This window comes from Panthera leo, assembly GCF_018350215.1.
Source record: "Panthera leo isolate Ple1 chromosome Y unlocalized genomic scaffold, P.leo_Ple1_pat1.1 chrY_random_Un_scaffold_90, whole genome shotgun sequence".
Classification (NCBI taxonomy): domain Eukaryota; kingdom Metazoa; phylum Chordata; class Mammalia; order Carnivora; family Felidae; genus Panthera; species Panthera leo.
The window spans coordinates 34,906-61,345 of record NW_024962244.1 but is presented as its reverse complement, the minus strand read 5'-3'; the positions used below and the strand labels follow the sequence as shown (position 1 = coordinate 61,345).

Genomic DNA, 26,440 nt, shown 5'->3' with positions numbered 1-26,440 from the left:
TTTGCCACGACATAGATGGACCAAGAGTGTATTATGCCAAGTGAAATAAGTCAGTCTGAGATAGAGACAAATACCATACAATTTCATTCATATGCATTATTTATGAAAAAAAAAAGGTGAACATATGGGAGGGGAGAAAGGAGAGATGGAAACAAACCATGAGAGACTCTTAAAAATAGAGAATGAACTGAGGTTTGATGGAAGGAGGTGGGTGGGTGATGGACTAGATAATTGGTTGGCAGGTATTAAGGAGGGCCCTTGTAGTGATGAACAATGGGTTATGTTCTTAAGTGATGAATCACTGAATTGTATTCCTGAAACTTATATTGCACTGTATGTTAATTAATTAGTACTTAAATAAAAATTTGGAAAGAAAAAAAATTGGTGAGAAAATGTGAATACTTTTCTTTCCCCCAAGGGAGACATGCACATGGCCAACTGACACTGAAGAATATGCTCAAAATCACTAATATCAGTGAAATACAAATTAAAAGTACAATGAAATATCACTCACAATTGCCAGAATGGCTAAAATCAACAACACAAGAAACAATAGGTTTTAGGAAGGATATGGTGAAAGTGCTCTTGCACCGTTGTTAGGAATACACCTGGTAAAGTACTTGTGGAAAACAGTTTGGAGGTTTCTCAAAAGACAAAACTAAAACTACCCTACAATCCAGCAACTGCACTACTACGTATTACCTAAACAATACAAAAATACTTACTTGACGGGATACATAAACTCTGGTTATTATTGCAGCATTATCTACAATAAAGAAATTATGGAAACAGACCAGGTATCCATGGACTAATGAGTGGATAAAGAATATGTGATGTGTATTACATGTAGATGTTACATGTAATGGAATATTACTCCCCCATAAAAAAGAATTAACCTTTGCCATTTGCAATGAAATGAATGCAGCTAGAGAGCACCATGCTACAGGAAACAAGTTAGTCCAAGAAAGATTAATACTAAATGATTTCACTCACATGTGGAATTTAAGATAGAAAACAAAGGAGCTAAGGGAAAAAAGAGAGAGGTAAACCAAGAAATACGTATCAAGAAAAAAAAATGAAGTCAGGGTGGTGATAAGGTGGGTTAAATAGGTTTAGGTAATAAGAGTGTGCCTGTGATGAGCACAGTGTGTTTTATGGAAGGGTGGAATCAGTATACTGTACAACTGGAACTTATATTACTCTTTATATTTACTAATGGGAATTTAAATAAAAACTTAAAAACAAATAAACAACCCAAAAAAGCGGGGTTTCCCTTTCCTGCAATACTATTGTTATTTTGGCTTAATTTCAAAGCCAGGTATTTGGGTCCTTATCTCTACTGTGCAGGATCTAATGGTTGGGTGCCTGATGTTGAACCTGAATCTCTTGTTTCTCATGAAGGTTTTCATACCTGTGATACATTTCCCTACATAGAATGCCATGATGGGGTGTGTTCCATCCTTTCCCTTAATGATACCATATATTGACCATCACTGTGCAGGCCCTTTTTGTGTAGACTCTATTAACTTGCTGTGGTCAATTTCAGGTGTTAATGTAGTGGCCTAGGTATGTTGCATAGCTAGGGCCAGCAGCAAGCAATCACAGGAACCAATTAGGGGACTTGGCTCTGCTGTTTGCATCAGTTCATACTTCTGGGACTGCAGATCCTGGAACACTTATATGTGGCTATAAGGGGCCAGTGATAGGTTTTGAGCCAGTGATGTACACAGCTGAGAAGTAAGTTGCACGTAAGCACCATGGTACAAGCCTGTTACAGAAAATGGTGAGAAGGGAAAATAAACACCAACATGAGTTGCAATGCAGTCAAATTAGTATACTAGCGACAAAGATTTGATTTGACTGCAGGCACCACCCACAAATGAAAGTCTCTCAATGAACAATAATGGAAGATTGCATTGCATTTCTGTGTGACTGCACCTCTGCTGCATATTTTTTATACCCATTCAAATCCAAAGAAGCCCAATACTGTCCCTTAGCAACACAAGGATCAAAAGACAAACAGAGACATTTTAGATGATTAAAGTGAAAGCAACAGTTCAGCCACAACAGTAGGACACACACGCAATGCACATATGAGGTGCCTCTGATATCCTATATTCTGGTAAACAGGGGAAATTGAAGTGGAGGACACTGTAAGACCTCTTTTTCATAAAGTTCTTAGTTTCAAGAGCAGGACACCTAGCTGACTTTTCTAAAGCATGGAAACAGTGAGAGAGCATTAAACCAAACCAGAACACAGAGAAATATGCCCAAAAGATAAAATGGAACAAAATCATAGCAAGAGAGCTAAACAAAATGTAGATAAGAAATATATCTGACAGAGAATTCAAAGTAATGGTCATAAAATTACTTGTTGGACTTGAGAAAAAAGTATGGAATCATTGTGAGGTCATCAATAAAGATACACAAAATATAAAAAGGGACAATATGAGTTAAATAACTCAGTAACTGAAATTGAAAATACACAGGAGGAAATAAATTGTGGCCTAGAAATAGAATGAATTAGTGAGCAGGAAGTCCATTATAGAAATCAACCATCCTTAACAGCACAAAGAAAAGAGAATTTTTACAGTAAGAGTAAGTTAAAGGAACTTGTCAATACCACATGAATAATTACATTTATACTATAGGAATCCCAAAAGTGTAATGGAGGGAAGAGGACACAGAATTTTTAAAAGAAATAGTAGCTGATATATCCCTAATATGTGTAAGGAAACCTAGATCCAGGAGGCACATAAAGCCCCCAACAAAATCAACCCAAGATTGTTCATTTTAATACACAGAATAATTGAAATTGCAAAAAGTAATGACAGAAACAATTTTTAAAGCAGATAGACTAAAAAGAACAAATTACATAAAATGTAAAACCTGTAACATTATCAATGATTTTGAGCAGAAATTTGCAGGACAGAAAGTATTGGCATGATATATTCAAAGTATTCAAATAAATATACTGGGAGTCTTACCCATGTCAGTCAGGCAAGAAAAATAAAAGTCCTTAAAAATAGTAAGAAAAAAATAATATTTTCCTATATGCAGAAAGCATAATTGTGTATATAAAAAAGCTTAAATATACATAGGATTCACATATTATATACAAAAATGTGTAGCATTTCTATACACAAAAAATGAAGTAGCCGGAAGATAATATTAGGAAACAATCCTTGCTTCCAGGAAGGTGGCAGAATTGGATCAACCTATGCTCACCTACTCATTTTAGTCACAACTAGAAAACATTCACATCAGCTTAAGTATACCAGAAAAAGACCTGAGACTGAACAGAAGAAACTCCACACACAAAGATAGAGAAGAGGTCAGTCACACTGAAGAAGTAGCAAAGCTGGAGATGTAATTTGCAGCAAAGGTGGAGATGGGAGGGAGGAAGTCTTACTCATCACAGATGGTATCCTGGAGAGAGGGGGATCTCAAAAAGTTTCCTCCAGGTATAAAGGATGTGGAAGTCATCATTTTACTTCGAACTCCCCAGCATAATCTCATGGCCACCTGTAGGAACCAGCACTCACTACCTAACTTGCATGTACCAAACCCTGTTCTCCTGTGCTTTTGCACATTTTTTTCTTTCTCAATCCCAGTACAGGGGCACCTCTCCTGGGAGACCTGCAAACTCCACCAGCACTGTCCTGTGCACCACCCCCCTCCCTTTGCAGAGTTTTGTTTTTGGTGGCAGTGGCAACAACTGGGACAGCAGTAGAAAATCACTCAAAAACATCAGGTCTACCTTGTTAAAATGAAGGACCAGACCACATGGCTTTTGCAGATCCATGTTTACTGACCCACCTGGCAGCAGTTGCTCTATTAGCAAGGCAACCATAGAATACTTTACTAAACACACCCCACAACTTCTAGGGACTAAATAATTCCCCAAAAAGGCTAGGAGATCTGCTGGAGATAACTTCACTGAAGGGAAAACAGGCAAGAACAAAACAAGGCACACACAGCATCCACAAGAGATACTCCTTGAAGGAACAGGAGCTGTAGAACAGGGACACAGCACAGCAAGACATTTCTGAATCTCTTATTCTTCAGTCCACTGCCTTCAAGAGTACTTTGAGATGTAGCTGAATTTATTAACACATGGAAACAGACACACACTTAGAAAAAATGAAGAGACAGAGAAACGTTCCTCAAATGAAAGAACAGCCACCAAACCACAGAGACCTACACAAAAACAGATGCAAATGATATGTGTGCTAGAGAACTTAAAATAATGATCATAAAGATATTCACTCGTCTTGTGGAAGACATAAGTGTGAGCCTTAACAATAAGATTTAAAAAGCAGTAAATAGAGGCACGCCTGGGGGGTTCAGTCAGTTGAGCATACGAGTTTGGCTCAGGTCATGATCTCACAGCTCGTGAGTTCGAGCCCCGCATTGGGCTCTGTGCTGACAGCTTGGAGCCTGTAGCCTGGTTAAGATTCTGTACATCCCTCTCTCTCTGCCCCAACCTACTCGCATTCTGTCTCTGTCTCTCTCAAAAATAAATAAACATCAAAAAATTTTTAAATAAAAAAAGCAATAATCAGAGACAAAGATCACAATAAATGAATTTGAAAGTACACTTTATGGAACAAACAGCAGTCCAGACAAAGTGGAGGAACAAATAAATAACCTAGAAGACAAAAAAATGGAAAGTAACCAACAGTACATTAAAAGAACTATTTACCAAGATCAAGTGGGCTGCAGGGTGTCCGGGGTGCAGGGTTGGTTCAATAGCTGCAAATCAGTGTGATACATCATAATTAATAAAAGAAATGATAAAAACCATATGATGCTTTCAATAGACACAGAACAATCATTTCAGAAAATACAATATCCTATCTTAATACTTAGAGAAAGTAGGAATAAAAGGAACATAGGTCACTTTCAAAAAGGCCATATACGATAGACACACAGCTAATATCATCCTCAACGGGGAAAAACTGAAAGCTTTCCCCCTAAAAGTCAGAAACATGACAGGGATGTCACTCTCAGCACTGTTGTTCAACATACTGTTAGAAGCTCTAGCCTCAGCAGTCAGAAACAAAAAGAAATAAAAGGCATCCAAATTGTCAAGAAAGAAGTCAAACTATCACTGATTGCAAAAGACATGATAGTCTACATGGAAAACCCAAAAGACTCCACCCCAAAACCAGGAGAAATGACACATGAATTCAGCAAAAGAACAGGATATAAAGGCAACATACAAAAGTTGGTTGAGTTTCTACACACCATTAATGAAGCAGCATAAAGAGAAATCAAGGAATTGATCCGCCTTACAACTGTATTAAAAAGCATATCAGGAAATAAACCTAGGTAATGGGAAAAAGATCTGTATGCTTAAAACTATAGAAAGTTTATGAAAGAACTTGAAGAAGAAACAAAGAAATGGAAAAACACTTCATGTTCATGGATTAAAAGAATAAATACTGTTAAAATGTTGATACTATCAAAGCAATCTACACATTCAATGAAGTCTCTATCAAAATAACACAGAGATAAAAGAAATAATTTAAAAAATTTGCATGGAACCAGGAAAAAAAAACCTGAATAGGCAAAGTAATGTTGACAAACAAACAAAGAAACAAAACTGGAGTCATGACAATTCCAGACTGCAAACTGAAATCATCAAAACACTATGGTTTTGGCACAAAACAGACACATAGATCAAGGATACAGAATAAAGAACCCAGAAATGGAGCCAAAAATGTATTATCAACTCTCTTCGACAAAGCAGGAAAGAATATCCAAAGGAAAAAAAGACATTCACTTTAGCATATGATGTTCAGAAACCTGGAGTTTGACACGCAGAAGAATTAATCCTGGACCACTTTCATATTCCATACAGAAAAATAAACCCAAAGTGGATGAAAGACCTAAACATAAGAAAGGAAACTTTCAAAATCTTCCATGAGAGAACAGGCAGCAAACTCTTTGACCTCAGCCAGAGAAAACTTTTACTTGATTTATCTCCAGAGGCAAGAGAAATAAAAGAGAAATTAAATAATGGACCTCATCAAGATAAAAAACCTTCTGCACAACAAAGGAAACAACACAACTAAAAGGCATCCTACAGAAAATAAGATATTTGCAAGTGATATATCAGATAAAGGGTTAGTATCCAAAATCTATAAAGAACTTCTCAAACTCAACACCTGAAAAACAAATAATCAAATGAAGACAAGGGCAAAAGACATGAAGAGACACTTTTCCAAAGACATCTAATGACTACTAGATACATGAAAATACGGTCAGCATAACTCTTTTCAGAAGAATAAAAATCAAAAGCACAGTGCTGTACCACCTGTTCATAATGGCTAAAATCAACACAGGAAAAAATAGATGTTAGCAAAGATGTAGAGAGAAGGGAACACTTTTTCACTTCTGGTGGGAATGTAAACTAGTGCAGCAACTCTGGAAAACAGTATGGAGGTTTGTCAAAAAATTAAAAATCAAACTACTCTACAACCCAGCAATTACACTACTAGGTATTTATCCAAAGGATACAAAAATGCATATTTGAAGTGGCGCATGCATCCCTATTTAATTCAGTGCTATAAACAATAGCCAAATTATTAAATGAGGCCAAATGTCTATGAAATGATGAATGGATAAAGAAGATGTGGCACACACACACACACACACACACACACACACACACACACACACACTGGAATACTAGTTGGCATTCAAAAAGAATGAGGTCTTGTCATTTGTAAAAACATGGTTAGAACTACAGTGTATTATGCCAAATGAAATAAGTCAGGCAGAGAAATACAAATATATGATTTCACTCACTGTGGCATTTAGTAAACACAACAAATGAACATAGGGGAAGGGAAGGAAAAATAAGTTAAAAATAGAGAGCGAGGCATACCAAGAAGACTCAAATACAGAGAACAAACTTAGAGGTGCTAGAATGGTGTTGGGCTAAGTTAATGATGTACATTATGTAGGGAACTTATTGAAATGAACACTGGATGTTATATGTAAGTGATGAATTATGAAATTCTACTCTTAAAGCCATTATTACACTATATATTAACTAACTTGGATTTAAATTTTACAAAAGGCAAGAAAGAAAAAGAAAGTAAGCAAGTTAGCAAATAATAGAAATAATTATGAAAACTGAGAATAATCTCAGAGAACTCAGTAATTCTATCAAACATAATCACAAGCACATTATAGGCATCCCAAAAAGTGAAAAGATAAAAATAGCAGTAGAAAAATTATTTGAAGAAGTAAAAGTTAAACAATTTTCCTAATATGGGGATGGAAGTAGATACCATATCCAAGAAGCACAGAGATCCTCCAAGAATATCAATGCAAGTAAGTCAACAACACAACAAATAACTGAGACGGCAAAAAGGAGTGATAAATAAAAATTCATAAAAACAGAAAGAAAAAAGAACACAGTTCCAATCAGGGAACTTGCCAACAAGGGAAAGTTCATGCAACTTTCAATGGATTTTTCACCAAAAACTTTGCATGCAGAGAGGTGTGGCATGATATACTAACAGTGGTTAAAGGGAAAAATGTGCAACCAAGATAACTTTACCTAGCAAGGCTATCATTCAGAAAAGGAGAGATAGAATGATCTTCAGCCAAAAAACAAAAACAAAATAAAACAAAACAAAACTAAACTAAACTAAAAGAGTTAAAGACTAGTAAACCAGTTCACACAAAATATTTATTTAAAATAATTTTTGAGTGGAAAAGAAACACCATAAATTAATTTACAAAAATAAATATATCTCAAAGCAGTCAAGGAATTCAAAAAATAAAAGGATGTAAAATATGATAGGACATACCTAAAAAGTGGGAAGGTGGAAATGGTTAATTCATGGGTTTCAACATAGTGATCATCAAATAGGGGCACCTGGGTGGCTGAGTCAGTTAAGCATCTGACTTCAGCTCAAGTCATGATCTTGCAGTTCATGGGTTCAAGCCCTGCTTGGTGCTCTGTGCTGACAGCTCAGAGCCTGGAACCTGCTTCAGACCTTAAGTCTCCCTCTCTGTCTTCCCCTCCCTCCCTCACACTCTGTCTCTCCCTGTCTCTCAAAAATGAATAAATGTTTAAAATTTTTGAAAAAAAAATAAAAGCACAAATAAATTATTGGAACTGAAATGTAAGTATTTGCACTTCAACAGAAACCATTAAAAAATAAAGAAACATACTAAATGGGAGAAGACATTTGCAAATACATATGTAGAGGGGCTAATATCCAAAATATATACAGAATTTATATAACTCAATACCCCAAAAAAAAATCCAGTTTAAGAATAGAGAACAAGTCATGAACAGACATTTTTCCAAAGAAGATATCCAGATGCTTAACAGATACATGGAAAAATGTGCAAGTTGCTAATCATCTGGGAAGAGTAAATCAGAACTATACTGATGTATCACCTCACACCTGTCTGAATGGCTAAAAGGAAAAATCCAAGAAACAACAGGTGTTGGTGTGGATGTGGAGAAAAAGAACCCCTGTGCATTGTTGGTGGGAAGGCAAATTGTCACAGGGACTGTGGAAATCAATATGGAGTTTCTTCCAAAATCAGAAATATAATTACCTATAAAGCAGGAATTCCACTTTTGTAATTATCCAAAGAAAACAAAAATTCTAATTAAAAAAGTTATATACCTTATACATTATTTTCAATAGTCATGATGGGAAGCAACCCAAGTATACATGAATGGATAAAGATGTGCATACGAAAAGGAATATTCCTGAGACATCAAGGAATGAAAATGTTGCCATTATAGCAACATGGATGGGCAAGGGGACATAACGCTAAGAGAAATAAGTCAATCAGAGAAAGACAAATATATTATTTCAGTCATATGTGGAAAATTAAGAAACAAGTGAACAAGCAACAAGAAAAAAAGAGAAAAAGACAGAGACAGACAAATGTTTTGGTGGCCAGAGTGAAGAAGAGTTGAATGATCGGTAATATGTATGAAGGCATATAAGAGCAATCTTTTCATGATAAGCACCAAGAAATGGAGAGAAATTTTGAATCGTTAACATTTTATACCTGAGATCAATGTAACATTGCATGCTAATTTTGTTGGGATATATATATCCATATATATCCATATATATATATCCATATATATCCGTATGTATATATATGATGTGCAAGTTGCTAATCATCTGGGAAGTGATGTATATATAGCTATAGATCGATATAGATAGATATATATCTCCGTATCTATCTATATCTATATAGATATAGATAACAGAACAATAAAATAACAATAAATAAGTATCCTAAAAATAAACAAAAACACTAAATATTTACACTCATCTCCATGTATTATGTATATGTTTGCCACATTTTGCATTTTCTCCTTTCCACCATTTGACTAAGTTTTGTGAATAGCCTTGATTTTACCACTTTTGTGTTTTAATGTATATACTGTCTTTGTGAGTGATTAATGTACTACATTCCCTGTATTTTACTCAAAAATTTTCCTTTCATATGTTTTTTCTTACAGACTTCTTTCCACTAACAGGATTCTCTTTAATATATCTTGTAAGGCTGGTTTAGAGTCAATGAACTCCTTTACTTTGGATATCTATTTATCTTTCCTTCAATTGTGAATGATAAATTTGCTTTATGCAATAATTCGTCTCTCTTTGTCTGTTGGTTGTTTTTTATTATTTCAGGTGTATAAATTAGTGATGTAACTCTTACACACAAACCCACTGCTCAAACCAAGTGCAATTCTTAATCCCTACCATCTGTTTAACCCATTCTCCCACCCACCTCCCCTCTGAGAACCAAACTATGTGGATAGAACTAGAGATCTAATTTGTAAGCAAAAATGTCAGTCAGAGAAAAACAAATACTATATGATTTCTCTCATATATGGAATTTAAGAAACAAAACAAATGAGCCTAAGGGGGGCGGGGGAACAAAAGAGGGAGGAAAACAAAGATTCAGATTCTTAAATATGTAAAGTAACCTTGGTTGTAGGGTTATTCCTATTTTTTTCCTTTCACATTTTGAATATTTCATGCTACACTTCTTAGGTATACAAAGATTCTGCTGTAAAAATTAGCTTGTAGCATAATGAAGCTTCTCATGTCTGAAACTGTTGCTTTTATCCTGCCACTTTTCAAATTGTCTCTCTGCATTGCTTTTCGTAATTTTTACTATATGTATTATTATTATGTGTGGTGGTACAGGGCTTCTAAGGTGCTCTCTGTGCTTCCTGGACCTGGATATGTGTTTCTATCCTCTTACCGACAAATTTTTTCCTGTATTACCTTTTCAAATCACTTTCCTAGCATTTCTCTCTTTCTTCACTTTTGAGATTTTTATACTGATTGATCATTATTACCTCTGTTGGTGTCACTGAATTACATTAACCTATTCAAATTTGTTTTCTTTTTGGCTGATCAACTTGGTTTTTTTTTTCATTACCATGTATCATATCCCTGATCTGTTTCCTGCAACCTGTATTCTGTTCTTGATTTCCTCCAGTGTATTTTTAATTTCACTTATTGAATTATTATGCTCTGATTTGCTGTATTTTACATATTTTTATTTGTAGATAGTTTTAGCTGTCCAACATATTGAAATGACAATTCATGATCACCCTCCTCCTTCATCCTAACATCCTCCTCATCCTAACAGACTCTTAAATATACAGAAAAATTTGGTAGGTCCCAGAGTGGAAATGGGTGAAGTGTGGCCTAAATAGGAAAAAAATAAATAAACCACAGATCCTAGCTGTAATATAAATAATTCACAGAGATGGAAAACACACCATAGGGAATTTAATCAGTACTATTGTGATAACTGTGTATAGTGACAAGTGGCAACTACATTTATGGTGGTGAGGCTTAAGTAATGCACATAATTGTCATATAGTCACATAATTGTCATATAGTTCTGGACACTGGAACTAATATATTATTATATGTCATTTATGCTTACATTTTTAAGAAGGCTTAATATTAACCATTCCTTCAGTGTTTTAAGGACTCACTCATTTTTAAAAATACAACTTTTATTTTTTATTTTTTAATTTCATGTAGCGTACAGTATTACACTATTTACAAGTGCACAATATAGTGAATCAACAGTTCCATATATTCCTGTGTTCATCACAGCAATAACCCTAAATAGCCATCACCTATTTAATATATTCTCCCTGCTTCTCCTCTTTGGGAGCCTTCTGTCTGTTCCTTATAGGTAAGAGTCTATTTCTTGGTTTGTCTCTCTCTCTCTCTCTTTTCTTATTCTTTCCCTTTTCTTTTTATTTTGATTCTTAAATTCCATATATGAGTGACATCATGAGGTATTTGCCTTTCTCTGGCTGACTTATTCTGCTTAGCATTATACTCTCTAGATCCATCCATATCATGCGTATGGCAAGATATCATTTCCATACTGTGGCTATTGTAAGTAATGCTGCTATAAACACAGGGGTACCTGCATCTCTTTGAATTAGTGTTCTTTCATTGGGGTCAGCTGGTCCTTAAACCCATTTTGATATTGATACTTCAGCCAGGTCACGATCTCGCGGTCTGTGAGTTCGAGCCCCGCGTCGGGCTCTGGGCTGATGGCTTGGAGCCTGGAGCCTGTTTCCGATTCTGTGTCTCCCTCTCTCTCTGCCCCTCCCCTGTTCATGCTCTGTCTCTCTCTGTCCCCAAAATAAATAAAAAACGTTGAAAAAAAAAATAAAAAAAAAATAATAAAAAAAAATAATAAAAAAAATAAAATTCTAACTTGAAAATTTCCAGTTCTACATGTACGTGAACAGATTGCCATAATATTTCTATCTTATCAATTCAGCCTAGATGATTACTTAAATATGAAATATAATTGACATATAACATTATGTAAGTTTAAAGTGTAGAATGGGTGATTTGATACATTTAAATAGGGCAATGCAATCACTACCCTGGCATTAGCTAACTCCTCTCCCCTTCAAAGAATTATTGTACGGGTATCATAGGACCCCTTCAGAACTGTTCTCAGGAACTTTGAAGTTTACAACATAACATAGTACCAGTAATTGTGATCACTGTAAAAAACTATTGTTGGTTTTGTATTGGTACTTCATGTATTATTTATGTACAAGAGCCATGTTTGTATTTTAAACATTAAATCCCTTCTCCCTGGCCTCTGGCAACCATAATTACTCTACATACTTTTTGTGAATCTGGCTGTTACATATTCCACATTTACATGATATCATATAGTATTGACCTATCTCTGTCTGATATCTCATTCAGCATAATATCCTCAGTGTTCATCACTGTAGTCCTGAATAGCAGGATTTCCTTTTTTTTTCTCATAGCTGTACACTTGTGTGCACACACAACTTGTTTATCCACACATCTGCTGATGTACAGAAAATTTCTATACCTTGTATGTTTTAAAAAATGTTTCAATAAACATGTGAGTGTACAAATTTCTTTGACCTTCTGTTTTTTATTTTCTTTGCATATATACAAATTGCTGAATCATGTATTAGTTCTATGTTTAGTTCTCTGAGGGATCTCCATACCATGTTTCCTAGTAGCCAGACCTGTTTCAATACCCACCAACATTATATAAAAGTGGTTTTCACTCCACATCCTTGCCACACATGTATATTGTCTTCCTGATAATAGCCTTTCTCACAGATGTGAACTGATAGCTTATTGTGGATTTTATTTGAATTTTCCTGATGATACATAGTAATTTGATTTATATATGTATATATTTACATGTATATGTGAATACATAACAGAATATAACTTATAATTTTAATATGTGATTAAATATTCATATTAAAGATATGATTATGTAATAATATAACTATTATATATATGCTATACATATATATTTGATTTGTGTTTCACTAAAGGTATGTATTACTTTAAATTTATTTTAAGTTTATTTATGTATATTGAGAGAGAGAGAGAGAGAGAGAGAGACAGAAATCACCCATGATAGCGGTGGGGAGGTACAGAAAGAGAGGAGACAGAGAATTCCAAGCAGGCTCTGCATGCTGTTAGCAAAACCCAATGTGGGGCTCAAACCCACAAAATATGAAATCATTACCTGAATTGAAATCAAGAGTCAGATGGTTAACTGACTGAGCCACCCATACACCCTTGAAATTTATATTATATATGTAATTACATGTATATATTAAGTTTACATATTAGTATGATTATTTTATTTTGTATTATATATGTATCTATGTAAGTTATCTATTCCAATACATAAAATATAGATTGTATTTTATTCTCTTATCAAATGCATTTTGCAAATATCCTTTTTCATTCCATAGCTTTCATCAATCATTAGCTGTGCAGAAGGTTTGAGTTTTATATAGTTTTGACTGTTAATTTTTCTTGTTCTTTGTTCCTTAGGTATGATGATCAAAAACCTATTGCCCACTCCATGTTGAGGAATTTCATCTCTATGTTTACTTACACAACTGCTATTATACAAATTCTTATGTTTAAGTTGCAGTCCACTTATTCATTATTGTGAGTGGTGTAAGATAGGGACCCAATTTTACTTCAGTATGTGATTATTAATTTTCCAAATTTTAGGGACACTATTATTCTCCAATTTACTCTTCTTAGCTGCCTGTCAAATCATAGTTGACTGAATATGGGAGGGGTCTCAGTGCATTTCAGGATTCTCTATTTTTTCCACTGTTATATGTGTCCATACTTATGCCAGTACCATACTATGATTTTTAATAGTTTAAAGTCTCCTTACGGATTTTAGGTCTGATTAGGTTTTCTCTTCATCCTGATTCTTCATGGTTTGCTAGTTTCTAGTCATTTATCCGTTTCTTCTAGGTCATCAAATTTGTTGGCTTAGAACATTTCATATTAATCTTTTATATTAGGTATTTGTAAGAATCAATGTAACATTTCCTCATTCATTTCTCACTATATATCTGAGTGTTCTTTCTCCTTTTCTGTTAGTCTATCTAAAGTTTTGTCAACTTTATCTTTTAAAATTCTCTTTTGAGGGGTGTCTGGGTGGCTCAGTCAGTTAAGCATCTGACTGTTTCAGGTCATGGTCTAATGGTTCATGGGTTTGAGCCCCGTGTCAGGCTCTGTGCTGATGGCTCAAAGCCTGAAGCCTGCTTCTGATTCTGTATCTGCCTGTCTCTCTGCCCCTCCCCCGCTCATGCTCTGTCTCTCTCTCTCTCTCTCTCTCTCTCTCTGTGAAAAATAAATAAACATTAAAAAATTTAAATAAAGAAAATAAAATTCTCTCCCTCTCTGCCCCTGCCCCGTTCACGCTCTGTCTCTGTCTCAAAAATAAATAAATATTTAAATATTTTTACAATATCTTTTGAGAAACCATCTCTTAGTTTTGTTGATATTTTCTATTGTATTTTGGAACTCTTTTATATTTATTTCCACTCTATTAAATCCCTTCATATTGATAAAATAGAGGTTAATTTGTTTATTTTCTAGTTCTTTGAGTTGTAAAGTTGTCTATTTGAGAAGTTTCCTTTTATTAGTTTATGTTTATCACTATAAACTTTCCATTCAGAACTGCTTTAGCACTCTATTCATTTTGGTATGTTGTATCTCCATTTATTTTTGTTTCAAGATGTTTTCCAGACTTTACTTTTTGAATTCTTCTTGACTTAATGGTTTAATTAATTAAATTGTTAATTAATTAAATTGTTTAATTTCCATATGTTTGTATATTTTCAAGTTACCTCTTACTGATTTCTGGTTGTTTACAATTGTTGTCAGAAGACATTTTTTTCTTTCCAATATCTGATTTAAATTCAAATTAGTTAACATATACACTGGTATTGGTTTCAGTAGTAGAATTTAGGGATTCATCAGTTACATATAAAACACAGTATTCTCAAAACATGTGCCCTCCTTAATGCCCATCACACATCTAGTCCTTCCCCTACCCACTCTTCTCCAGCAACCCTCAGTTTGCCTTCCTCTTTGTTTATATCTTATTTTCTCTTCCCTCTCCTATGTATACCTGTTTATTAAATTCCAAATATGAGTGAAATCATATGATATATGTCTTTCTCTGACTGATATATTTTGCTTAGCATAATACACTCTTGTCCCATTCACATTGTTGGAAATGGCAAGATTTCATTTTTTTAGATCGCAAGTAATATTCCACTGTGTATATATATATGTATGCATTATCTATTTATAAATAAATCTATATTTACATAAGTAATATTTAAATAAATACATTTAAATCTATAGTTAGATAGATGATAGAGAGACAGATAGATGATAGATAGGACATATCTAGGAAAAAGTTTATAAGGCCAAGGTCAAAGAGATTGTTCCCTATGTTTCCTTTCTCACATTTAGGTCTTTAATCCATTTTTAATTTATTTTTTAGCACGGTGTAACAAAGTGCTCTTCATTTGTCTGCATGATACTGTCCAGTTTTTCCAACACCATTTGTTGAAAAGACTGTTTCTTTCCATTGGATAATCTTTCCCAGTTTTTCAAAGATTAGTTGTCAATATAGTTGTGGGTCCATTTTTGGGTTTCCTGGGTTTTCTATTGTGTTTCATTGACTTATGTACCTGTTTTTGTGCCAGTACCTTACTGCATTGATGATGACAGCCTGGTAATACAGCTTGAACTCTGGAATCATGATATCTCCATGTTTGCTTTTATTTTTCAGGGTTGTTTAAGCTATTCACATGGTCTTTGATGGTCCATACAAATTTTGTTATTGTTCTGTTCAAAATGCTGCTGGTCTTTTAAAAGACATTATATTAGGTGTATATATTACTTTGGGTAGTATAGATATTTAACAATGTTTGTTCTTCTAATCCATTTGGATGGAATGGTTTTCCTTTTTTTCTTCTTTTTTTGTTTCATACATGTTCAATTTTTTCAAAGTACAGATCTTTTACCTGTTTGGTTAGGTTTCTTCCTAGGTACCTTATTGTATTTTACGCAGTTGTAAGTGGAATAAATTCCTTAATTAATTTGCTGTTGCTTCATTTTTGTTTCTATATCATTTATTTATGTTCTAATATTCACTATTTCCCTTCTGTTGGCTTTAGGCTTTATTTGCTGTTCATTTTCTAGCTACTCTAGGTGTAAGCTAGGTTGTGTAGGGACTTTTCTTTCTTCTCCATATAGGCCTGAAACGCAATATACTTTTCTCTTAGGACTGCCTTTGCTGTGTACTACAATGTTTGGATTGTCATGTTTTCATTTTCACTTGATTCTGTGGACTTTTTAGATTTCTTCTTTAACTTCTTGGTTAACCCATGCATTTTAATCAGGATGTTCTTTAACCTCTAAGTATTTGAGAGCTTTCCAATTTTTTTCTTGTGCTTAATTTCAAGTTTTACAGTATTATGATATCAAAATACGGTATGGAACATGACCTTGATGTTTTTGTACTTATTGAGAACTGATTTGTGACCCAGTATGTGATTTATTCTGGAGAATGTTTCATGTACACTTGAGAAGAACGTATATTCTGCTGCTTTAGGATGGAATACAATGAACATATGTGCTCAGTCCATCTAGTCCAGTGTGTCATTCAAGGTCATTGTCTCCTTATTGATATTCTGCTTAGATGACCTGTCCATCATTATAAGTGGAGTATTAATGTCTCCTATTTTATGGTATTGTTATCAATTAGTTTCTTTATCTTTGTAATCGGTTGATTTATATATTTGTGTTCTTCATGTTGCAGACATAAATATTCACAATCGTTAGCTCTACTTGATGGGTGGGCTCATTAATTTTTATTTCCTTCATCTCTTGTTATAGGATTTGTTTTAAAATTATTTTTTTCTGATTCTGTGTCTCACTCTCTCTCTCTCTGCCCATTCCATGCTTGCTTTCTCTCTCTCTCAAAATAATTAACATTAAAAAAATTAAAAAAAAAAAAAAAAAAAGGTAGCACCTGGGTGGCTCAGTCAGTTGTGCGGCCAACTACAGCTCAGGTCATGATCTCGCAGTCTATGAGTTCAAACCCGCCATTGGGCTCTATGCTGACAGCTCAGAGCCTGGAGCCTGCTCCGATTCTGTGCCTCCCTCTCTCTCTCTCTGACCCTTCCATGCTCGATCTGTCTCTCTCTCTCTCAAAAATAATTAACATTAAAAAAATTTTTTTTAATTATTTTGTGTGATATAAGGATGGCTATTTTGGCTTCCTTTTGACCATCATTAGCATGATAGATGGTTCTTCATCCACTCACTATCTTTATGCAAGTGTTTTTAGGTCAAAAATTAGTTCTTTGTATGCAGAATATCGAGTGATCTTTTTTTTTTAAACTATTCTGATAACTTATATTTTTGATTGGAGATTTTAATCGATACACATTCAGATTAATTATTGAAATACTAATTTAGTGCCATTGCGCTACTTGTAGTCTTGGTGTTTCAGGTCAAGTTATCTAGTCCTTAATAGTCTTTGTTCTTTGGTCTTTTATTTTTTTCTTTCTACTCAGAGAGTCCCAATATAAATTTCTTACAGGGCTGCTTTAGTCTTCACGAACGCCTCTAGTTTTTGTTTGTCTGGGAAACTTTTTCTCTCTCCTTCTATTCTGAATGACAGCCTTGCTGGTTAAAACAAATGGTTGCATATTTTTCCCGTTTTACCCATGGAATATTCTTACCACTCCCTCATTGATTGCCAAATTTCAGTGAACAAAGTCTGATACTAACCCTATGTCTTTACCCTTGCAGGTTAAGGACATTTTGTCCCTGTCCGTTTTCAGGATTCTCTCTTTATCTGTGTATTTTGCAAGTTTCACTACGGTACGTTGTGCTGTTGACATGTTTTTGTTGGTTTTGAGGTGAGTTCTCTGTGTCTCTTGGACTTGAATGTCTCTTTCCTTATCCAGGTTAGGGAAGTTCTCAGCTGTAATTTATTCAAATAAACCTTCTGCCCTCTTTTCTTACTGTTCTTCCTCTGGGACTCCTATAATACAGATATTGTTTTATTTTTATAAAATCACTAAGTTTCCTAAGTTTACCCTTGTGATCTAATAGTTTATTTTTATTTTTCCCATATTTTTATCTTTTTTTCACCTATTCCCTCCTATGCTTCCAGTGTGATTTTTATCCCAGTTATAGCATTCTTAATTTAATCACGACTAGTTCTTAGGTCTTTGATCTCTACAGCAAAGTTTTATATTATTTTTAAGCCCAACTACTAGTATTATGACTGTTGTTTTAAATTCTTGTTTAGATATATTGCTTACTTTTTGCTTTGAGCAAAGTCTCTGGCTGTGATTGTTCTTGGCCTTTCTTTTGGGGAGAATTCCTCTGTCTTGCCATTTTGTATAAGTGTCTAAATTTTGTGTGTTTTAAAAGTTTGATATGTTTCTTGTACTTAAGAGTATTACTATATTAAAGTAGGTCATACATTGTCCAGGGCCTGAAACTTCAGGAATGACTTCTGTGCTGTTGCCTTTTAGCTGTACTTTCCCATAGGTCAGTTCTCTGCAGAGCTTCTCCTTGCTTGCAGTTGTAGAGTGTTTGGAATTTAACTAGGTGTGTTTTAGTTTGTTTGGGGTGGGAACCCCTGATCGAAAAAAAATTAGGAAAGGAAAACAGAAAAAAAAAAAGAGAGAGAGAGAGAGAGAGAGAGAGAGAGAGAATAAAAAAAAAAAACTATAAGACTTATTCGAAAGAATAAAAGAAAAGAAAAACTGAGAGAGGAAGAAGGGAAAAGTAAATAATAAAAATGTCTGTATCAAAAAAAAGAGAAAAGAAAATGAAAACAACAAAGAAGAAACTATTAGCCTCATTACAAGAAAAAGAAAGAAGAAAGAAAGAAAGAAAGAAAGAAAGAAAGAAAGAAAGAGAGAGAGAGAGAGAGAGAGAGAGAGAGAGGGAGGGAGGGAGGGAGGGAGGGAGGGAGGGAGGGAGGGAGGGAGGGAGGGGACTGTAGGTGCTATTTTGAAGCACTTGATTTTAGTACACTTGGTGTATGGGGATGCTGACTGTGTTGGTTTTCTGGAGGGGAGGCTGGATGCTTTGGCTCTGAGACAGTCTTGCCCCAGCAAATATGCAGCTGTCGGCCATGGTGATTGGCAAGTGGGGTTAGGTGTAATTGGATATGCCTCCTCTGAGGGTTTCTATGTTGCTCTCTGAATTCCCACTGTGTTGGTGTTCCAGGGAAAATGGCACCACCCCAATCTCTCATACCTAGAACAGGGATCTTACATCCCCTGCTGTTCAGGCAGTCCTTCAGAATGGCTAAGGCAGTCATCTTGTCTGGTGCCACAACTCTCCTGCATTTTTTCTTTGGCATGTCGCTGAAATTTAACACCAAAGACTGCTTTTAAAAATGTTTATTTATTTTGATAGTATGGGAGGGGCAGAGAGAGAAAGAGAGAGAGAGAGGGAGAATTCAAATCAGGTTCTACACTTAGCACTGAGCCCAACATGTGGCTTGTTCTTACTATTGTGAGATCATGACCTGAGCCGAAACCAAGAGTCACATGCTTAACTGATTAAGCCACTCATGCACTCCAATATCCAGTCTTAATGGACTTAATGAACCTGCTCTTCTCCTCTGGATTAAAGTCTCTATCCCTGAGAAATAGCCCCATTCTTGAAAAGTGTGTAGAATCTATGGTGTAGCACTACTAAAAGGAGCAAAAAAGTACCCATGTAGGTGAATCTCTGTCCCCTGCTGATTATGTTGAGGTATGTCGTCTTTAAACCTACTTTGTTGAGGATTTTTATAATGAGTGGATATTGTACTTTGTCAAATGTTTTTTCTGCAGCTATTGAAAGGATCATAATGACTTTATTCTTTATTAATGTGGTGTACCCACCACGTTGATAGTTTTGCAAATATTTAACCACGTATGCAAAACAGGAAAAAATCCTGACTTGATCATGGTAAACGGTTCTTTTAACTAGTACTGTGAGTACTGAACGATCCCTTCATTCAAGGAATAAATTCTACCTGAGCATGGTGAATGTATTTTAATGTATTTTGAATTTGATTTACTGTATCTTGTTCAGAATTTGTGCATCCATGTTCATCAAAAATACTGGCCTGTAATTCTCCTTGTTAGTGAGGTCTTTGGTTTTGGTATCAGTGTCATGCTGGATTCATAGAATAATTTAGTTTTTACTTCCATTTCTATTTTTCTGGAATGGTTTGATAACTATAGTTACGTGTAAAATAAAGTTTTCTTTAAATGATTGGTACAACTTCTCTGGGAAATTACAGGATATCTGGCCCTGGACTTTTGTTTGTTAGGAGATTTTTGATTGCTCTTTTTATATCTTTGCTGGTAATCAGTCTGCTTATGTTTCATTTTCTTTCCTGTTTCAGTTTTGGTAGTTTATTTCAATAAGTTTATCCCTTTCTTCTAGTTTTCCCATTTGTTGGCTATACCTTTCCCTAATATTCTAATTGTGGGTATTTCTGTGCTGTTTTTTTTTGTGTGATTTCACCCATCTCATTTGTGATTTTATTAATTTGTGTCTTTTATTTATAAGTCTGGCTAGGTGTTTATCAATATTATAGATTCTTTCAAAAGAACTAGCTCCTAGTTTGTTGATCTACTTTATCCTTTTTAATTTCTGTATTATTTGGGTTTTGTTTTGTTTTTGTCTTATTTTATTTATTTTTTGTTTTGTTTTTGTTCTACTCCTTATTATTTGTCTTCTCCTCTTGGCTTTAGGCTTCATTTGTGGTTCTTTTTGTATTATCTTCAGGTGTAAGCTTAAGTGTTTTATTGAGATTTTTCTTGCTACTTCAGGTAGGCTTGTATTGCCATAGAATTTCCTCAGGACTGCTTTTGTTCCATCTGAAAGCTTTTGCACTATAGTGCATTCATTTTCATTTGTTTCCACATGTATTTTTTTTAATTTCTTCTTTAACTTCTTGGTTGACCTATTCATTGTTTAATAGCATGTTGTTTCACCTCCATGAATTTGTGGTCTTTCCACAATTTTTCTCATAGTGGACTTCAAGTTACATTGTCTTGTGGTAGGAAAACTTGCATGACCTGATATCAATATATTTGTACTTCTAAAGGTCTGAGTGTAAACTAGATGGGATCTATTCTGGAGGACATGCCATGTGCACTTGAAAACAATGGTTATTCTGCCATTTTAGGATGAAATGTTCAAATATATCTGTTAAATCCATCTTAGCCTACCAAGGCCTGCCCCCATGCACACTGAATGTGCATCCTCACTAGGATAAATCTGCCTGGGAAAGAGTGGCAGACCACTCCTCATGAGAATAAGCACAAAAGCCTTATATACACCAGGTCTACTGATCACAGAAAGTTTCAAAACTTCCACTCTAAGGGAAATAGGCTCGTGCTTCCATTTTTTTGGACCACTTCTTAATATAGCAATACTCCCACGAGCAGGAATATAATAGTATTTCCTAAAAATCACACAAATATACTGTGACCTAGACAAAAGACAAAATGGAGAAATCCATCATGAAAGAAAGAACAGGAAAACATAAAGGCAAGAGATTCAATCAATACATACTTAAGTAAGATATATGAACCGGAATTAAAAACAATTATATGGGTAGTAGGTATAAGAAAAGCATAGAAAACATCAGAGAATGCCTTACTGTATAGAGTAAAGATCTAAAAACTAGTCAGGTCATAATTTAAAATGTCATAACCAAGATGAAAATTCTCATGACTGCCATAACAATAAGGATGGCTGAAACAGAGGAAAGAATCTGACACAGAAGAAAAAAATTGTGGAAAACAATGAAAATGAAAAGAAAAGGGAAATGAAATTATTGGATCATGGATCATGAAGCTATAGGTAGGGAACTCAGTGACTCCTTAAATTATAATATTCATGTCATAGGAGTTCCAGAAGGAGAGAGAGCATAATAGTCACATGGTTTATTTGAGCAAATTATAACTGAAATTTCCCTGATCTGGGAAGGAAACACACAATCAAATCCAAGAACCACAAAAAACTCCCATTATATTCAACAAAAGTTGATCATTATTAAGACATATCATAGTCAAATTCACAAAATACACAGAGAAGGAAAGAATCCGAAAATAGCAAGAATAAAATGTTCTTACCCTATCAGAGAAGACAGATAAGGTTCCCAGAAGATATGTCCACAGAAAATTGGAAGGCCATTAGGTAGGGGCATGGCATATTCAATATACTGAATAAGAAACTTCTTCAGGCAAGAATACTTTATCCATCAAGGATGTCATGCAGAATAGAGTGCGAGATAAAAGTTTTCCCATACAAACAAAATTACAGGAGTTTGTGACCACTAAACCAGCCCTACAAGGAAAGGTAAAGGTATTTTTGAGAGGGGAGAAAAATAATGAAAAGTAACAAAGACTAGAAAAGAACAGACAATATCATTTGCTTCATTTTTCATGTACAGAAATGCAACAGATATCTATACATTGAGCTCATATCCTGTAACTTGGCAGGATAAATATTTTGGGGGGAAGTCCTTCAGGTTTTCTATAAACTATCATAGTGAAAGTCTGACTTATTCCTTGCTGATTTGCATGACTTTTCTTTTCGTTGTCTGACTGCTGAGGCAAACTTCAGGTAATGTGTTAAAAAGTAATAGTGACAATAGACATTTCTGTCTTGGTCCTGACCAGAGAGGAAAAACTGTCAGTTTTTATCCATTGTGGGTGATATTAGCTGTGGTGTTTTCATATATGGCCTTTATAATACTGAAGAATGTTTCCTAAGTTAGGAGTTTGTTTGTTTGTTTGTTTTTTCTCAGGAATGGATGTTGTACTTTGTTAAATGTTTTTTCTGCATCTATTGAGAGGATCATATACTTATTATTCTTTTAGAAATGTGGTTTATCACACTGAGTGACAGGAAAAATATTGAAGAATCCCTGCGTCCCAGGAGTAAATCCCACTTTGGCATGTTGAATACTTTTTTCTTGAACCCATGTTGATCAGGGATATTGTCCTGTGATTCTTCTTTTTAGCAGTGTCTTTGTTTTTGGAATCAAGGTAATGCTGGCCTCATAGAATGAGTTCAGAAGTTTTCATTCCATTTCTATTCTTTGGAATAGTTTGAAAAGAATAGGAAATAACTCTTCTTTAATTGCTGGTAGAATTCCCCTGCAAAGCCATCTGGCCCACGTCTTTTGTTTGCTGGGAAAATTTTTATTGTTCTTTCAATGCCTTTGATGATTGTGGGTCTGCTCAAATTTTCTATTTCTTCCTGTTTCAGTTTTGGTATTGTGTGAGTTTATAGGCATTTTTCTATTTAATCCTGACTGCTCAGATTTTTGGAAAATAATTTTTGTTACAATAATCTTTTATAATTGTTTGTATTTCTGTGGTTAGTTTTAATCTTGTCTATTTCATTTGCGATGTTATGCATTTAAGTCCTTTCTCTTTTATTTTGATAAGTCTAAGTTTTTTTCCCATTTTATGAATTCTTTTAAAAAACAGCTGTAGATTTCACTGATCTCTTCTACTGTGTTTTGTGCGTAGAGGTGGCTTCTATATTGTTTATTTATGTGCTAATCTTTATTATTTCTCTTCTTCTGCTGGATTTAAGCCTTATTGTGTGTTCCTGTTCTAGCTTCCTCAGGTGTAAGGTGATGTTATTTGAGATCATCTTGCTTTTGGAGATAGGCTTGTACTGGAGTAGAATTCCTCTTAGGACTACATTTGCTGCATTGCCAAGAGTTTGACTATTGTGTTTTCAATGTCATTTGCTTCCATGACTTTTTAATTTTGTCTTAATTTTTTGGTTAATCCATTCATTCTTTAGTAGGTTGTTCTTTAACCTCCTATGCATTGTCTTTCCAAATTTTTTCTTGTGCTTGACTTCAAGATTCCTAGTGTTGTGGCCTGAAACAATGCAAGGTATGATCTCAATCTTTTTCTCCATTTTGAGGGAAGATTTGTGAGCCAATATGTGATCTCTTCTAGTGAATGCTCCATGTGTACTTGAAAATAATGTGTATTCTAATGTTTTAGGGTGCAATGCTATGAATATATCTGTTAAGTATATCTGATCCAGTGTATTATTCAAAATAATTGTTTCCTTGTTGAATTTTCCCTACTGTTATTGTATTATTATGAATTAGTTTTTGTTAGTAAATTTGTATATACATATTTGTGTGATATAAAATAGGGGGGTTTTCTTGATGGAAAGACCCATTAATTATTTTATAATGTCCTTTTAAATTTCTTTTTACAGTCTTTACTTTAAAATCTCATTGTCTTATATAAGTGTGGCTACTCTGGCTTATTTTTGACATCCACTAATGGGTTTTGGTTTTTGATCCATTCTGATACCTTGTGTCTTTTGAGTAGAGAATTTAGTTCATTTACATTTAGGGTTGTTACTGAGAGATATGTGTTTAGTAGCATTCTGTTAGCTGTAAATTTGGTATTCCTGTGATTTTCTCTTTTCCTTTCTATTATTTTTTCCTGTTTCTCCTTTTTCCCCACTCAAAGAATCCCCTTTCATATTTCTTGCAGGTGTGATTTAGTGATCACATACTCCTTTATGTTTTGTTTGTCTAGGATACTCATTGTCTCCCTTTTACTCTGAACTATAGCCTTGCTGGATATATTCCTGGCTGCATATTTTTCTGCTTAGCAGTTTGAATATACCCTGCCATTCTCCTCTTGTGTGCCAAGTTTTTGTGAATAGATCTGGTCTCTCCTTGTATGTTAAAGGCTTTTTTACACTTGTTGCTTACAGAATTCTACCCTTGTCTGTGTATTTGACTATGATGTGCCTTACAGCAAGGTATTTTCTACAGTCCTCTAGGCTTTTTTCCAAGCCCAGCTAGAATTCTTATAATTATTGCTGCAAATTCTAGTTCAGACATCTTATGTATATCTGCATTGATTACATTCCTGACCATGTTTTTTTCCTGTTCTTTATTTTCGGATTAATTCCTTCATCTTGTAATGTTGGAGGGATCAAATAATAAAATAAAAATTGAAAAATAGAAAAAAATAATAAAGGAAGATAGATCTTGCATGTGTTTTGGTCTGCTTGTTAAAAGAAGCCTAATAGAAAAAAGAAAAGACAAATGATAAAATAGAACAGAACAGAATAGAATAGAATAGAAGAGTAGGATAGAGAATAGAATAAAAAATAAAATAAAATAAAATAAAATAAAATAAAATAAAATAAAATAAAATAAAACATTAAAAATAAATTTCTACCTCATTTAAAGGAAAAGAAAAGAGAAACAAAGAGAAACCAATATACAAACAAAACTCAAAGGAAGTTAGATCCTTATAACATCTAGGATCAGTAGAACTAGTGTGTGGAAAGGGTTTGTGCTATCTTCTGTGGGAGATGCCTGCTGCTCTGATAATCAGGCTGAATTTCCCTAAGGGAGATGTGCATGAAGGGCACAGGCAGACAGGGCTTGATGTAAAGACTCGTTCTCTACTTGGTGGATCTGTTTATCTCATTGAGGTTCACCAGTGCCAGTGGAATGGGGGTGAAAATGTTTTCACTTTGCTCCATTCTCTGGAGCAGAAAGTACATTCTCTCACAGATACACAATCCAGCATGCCTCCTTGTCCCTGTTTGTGTCTGAACTATCTATCTACCTAGTGGTGCCACCTTCCTGCATTTTATCTCAGGAATGACTGTGTTTCAGAACTCCACACTTTACAAACCTCTGTGGCTTGGACCCATACTGATCATCTGGGGAAGTATAGCTGCACTATGGCCAGTGCCCACTTGTCACAGGAAAAAGTTGAATGACCACACAGTGGCAATAACTTGGAGTTTATGGTAAAAGGCAACACATAGTGCCACCATGGCTTGCTGCCTGTGGGTGCCATCTTTGTTCCTGTACTAGTGAATGGGGCAACACTGTACTGGGTCTTTTGCTCATGGAGAGACCATACTACCTCTACCAAATGTAATCCAAACAGGGGAACAGCTTCTCCCCATGTGACCTAGGGCAATCTCATAACACAGAGCACATTCCAGGAGCTTCACCCTGCCTTCTCTCCAGAGAAACACAAGGCCCTGATGTTCAAAGCTTCAGACTCTGTACTCTGCTATTTATAAAATACTGCTCTTATTGAAACCCTCTCATTTCCACCCTGTCAATGGTTTGGGGGAACATTTTTCTTGTGCAGTTCCTTGCATGCATTTTTTTACTCTTTTTTTTTCCCTTCACTTTCCTCTAGCTCACCTTTTGGTGTAAGGGATCCCTCACCACCGCAGCACCCACAGCTCTTTTCTCCCACAAGTCAACACTCTGCAATTCCTTCCTTCCATAGGTGGTCTTTCTGTTTGTGGTTGTGCATCTGTGTTCTCTAACACTTCCATAGATTCCTTTGGTGTTCAGAATTATTTGATACTTACTTAGCTATTTGGGGGAGGGGTAAGTTTAGGACACCCTAATTCTCCACCTTAATGTCCTCTTAACAAAAATTTTAATTTCCCTTTTATTACATATGTTATGTAATAACTAA

The 26,440-nt window shown here is 34.8% G+C and overlaps 1 protein-coding gene across 4 annotated transcripts in view; it reads right to left on the bottom strand.

The window, feature by feature from the left end:
- Positions 1–26,440, bottom strand: part of LOC122212889 (gamma-taxilin-like) — a 116,525-nt gene that overhangs the window by 60,182 nt on the left and 29,903 nt on the right. Inside the window, exon 5 of one of the 4 annotated variants that reach the window (XR_006199347.1) lies at positions 4,706–4,755. The exons of 2 other annotated variants lie outside the window; for them this stretch is intronic. Coding sequence is in view for 1 of the 2 variants with exons in the window: in XM_042926879.1 (XP_042782813.1) it covers positions 19,190–19,285 (96 nt within the window). In the remaining variant the exon portion in view is untranslated. Of the gene's footprint in view, positions 1–4,705; positions 4,756–18,928; positions 19,286–26,440 lie in introns of those variants that run through there. One more of the 4 variants, XM_042926879.1, reaches the window with a different exon arrangement.